The sequence below is a fragment of the Tetrahymena thermophila genome (assembly GCF_000189635.1).
Source record: "Tetrahymena thermophila SB210 genomic scaffold scf_8254759, whole genome shotgun sequence".
NCBI classification, from domain to species: domain Eukaryota; phylum Ciliophora; class Oligohymenophorea; order Hymenostomatida; family Tetrahymenidae; genus Tetrahymena; species Tetrahymena thermophila.
Window position 1 is genome coordinate 1 of NW_002476518.1, and position 1,339 is coordinate 1,339.

Here is a 1,339-nt window from a genome sequence, read left to right on the forward strand (position 1 = left end):
TTTTAAACTTTTTGCTTTTATTATTAATTAATTAATCTTATTATTTCATATTTTTTCTTCATTTTTTCCTACTAATTAACTATTTAATGATATATTTTTTCTTCAATATTTAAAAAGGGTTAATTAAATTGGTGATGAAGGTGCATCAGGCTTAGGTTCTGCTTTAGCAAATTGCATTAATCTCTCAAATTTGAAACTTGACCTTCAGTAAAAACAGTTTATTTGTTTTGGATTGTGATATTTTTAATTATAAAAACTAATTTAAAACAATAAAGATCTTTTTTCTTTTTCTTTTTATAGTGCTTGCTTTTTTTTGTTTTTTCTTTGTTAATTAAGCTCATCATTTATTTTAAACTTTTGCTTTTATTTTTAATTAATTAATCTTATTATTTCATATTTTTTCTTCATTTTTTCCTTCTAATTAACTATTTAATGATATATTTTTTCTTCAAAATTTTAAAAGTGACAATTAAATTGGTGCAATGGGTGCATCAGGCTTAGGTTCTGGTTTAGCAAAATGCATTAATCTCTCAAATTTGACACTTCACCTTCGGTAAAAACAGTTTATTTGTTTTGGATTGTGATATTTTTAATTATAAAAACTAATTTAAAACAATAAAGATCTTTTTTCTTTTTCTTTTTATCGTGCTTGCTTTTTTTTTGTTTTTTCTTTGTTAATTAAGCTTATCATTTATTTTAAACTTTTGCTTTTATTTTTAATTAATTAATCTTATTATTTCATATTTTTTCTTCATTTTTTCCTTCTAATTAACTATTTAATGATATATTTTTTCTTCAATATTTAAAAAGTTTTAGTTTCATTGGTGCAATGGGTGCATCAGGCTTAAGTTCTGGTTTAGCAAAATGCATTAATCTCTCAAATTTGACACTTCGACTTGAGTAAAAACAGTTTATTTGTTTTGGATTGTGATATTTTAAACTATAAAAATGAATATAAAACAAAACAGCTCTTTGAATTTATTTGATAATTTTTATTTGATTTATTTTTTTATCTTTTTTATTGTACTAATATTATTTTATTTATTAATTTAAAGAATAATTTTAAATTTAAAAGTTTATTCTATTTTGACATTTGTTTAAAATTTACTCAATTTATTTTTAAATTTTTAGCCCAATGTTAAAATCATAATAATTCAAAGTAATACGCAAGTGTCTTAAATCATAAAGATTAGTTGTCTTTAATTTTAATAGCAAATGATGAAAAAAGGATGAATAAATATAAAATGTTTGAATAATATAATATATTTTATTATTTAATATTTTGAAAAAGTGTTTTTAACCTAAAATATAAATAGATTTATAGATGTTATTATTGATT

At 19.6% G+C, this 1,339-nt stretch overlaps 1 protein-coding gene across 1 annotated transcript; it reads left to right on the forward strand. All coding sequences in view use genetic code 6, as the record gives it.

The window, feature by feature from the left end:
* Positions 1–482: 482 nt before the first annotated feature.
* On the forward strand, positions 483–931 carry TTHERM_01482630 (hypothetical protein; the record flags this gene model as incomplete). Its single annotated transcript, XM_001010305.3, has 2 exons — positions 483–553; positions 811–931. 2 exons carry the CDS (start codon positions 483–485, stop codon positions 929–931), a joined length of 192 nt encoding a protein of 63 aa, XP_001010305.3.
* Positions 932–1,339: the final 408 nt, after the last annotated feature.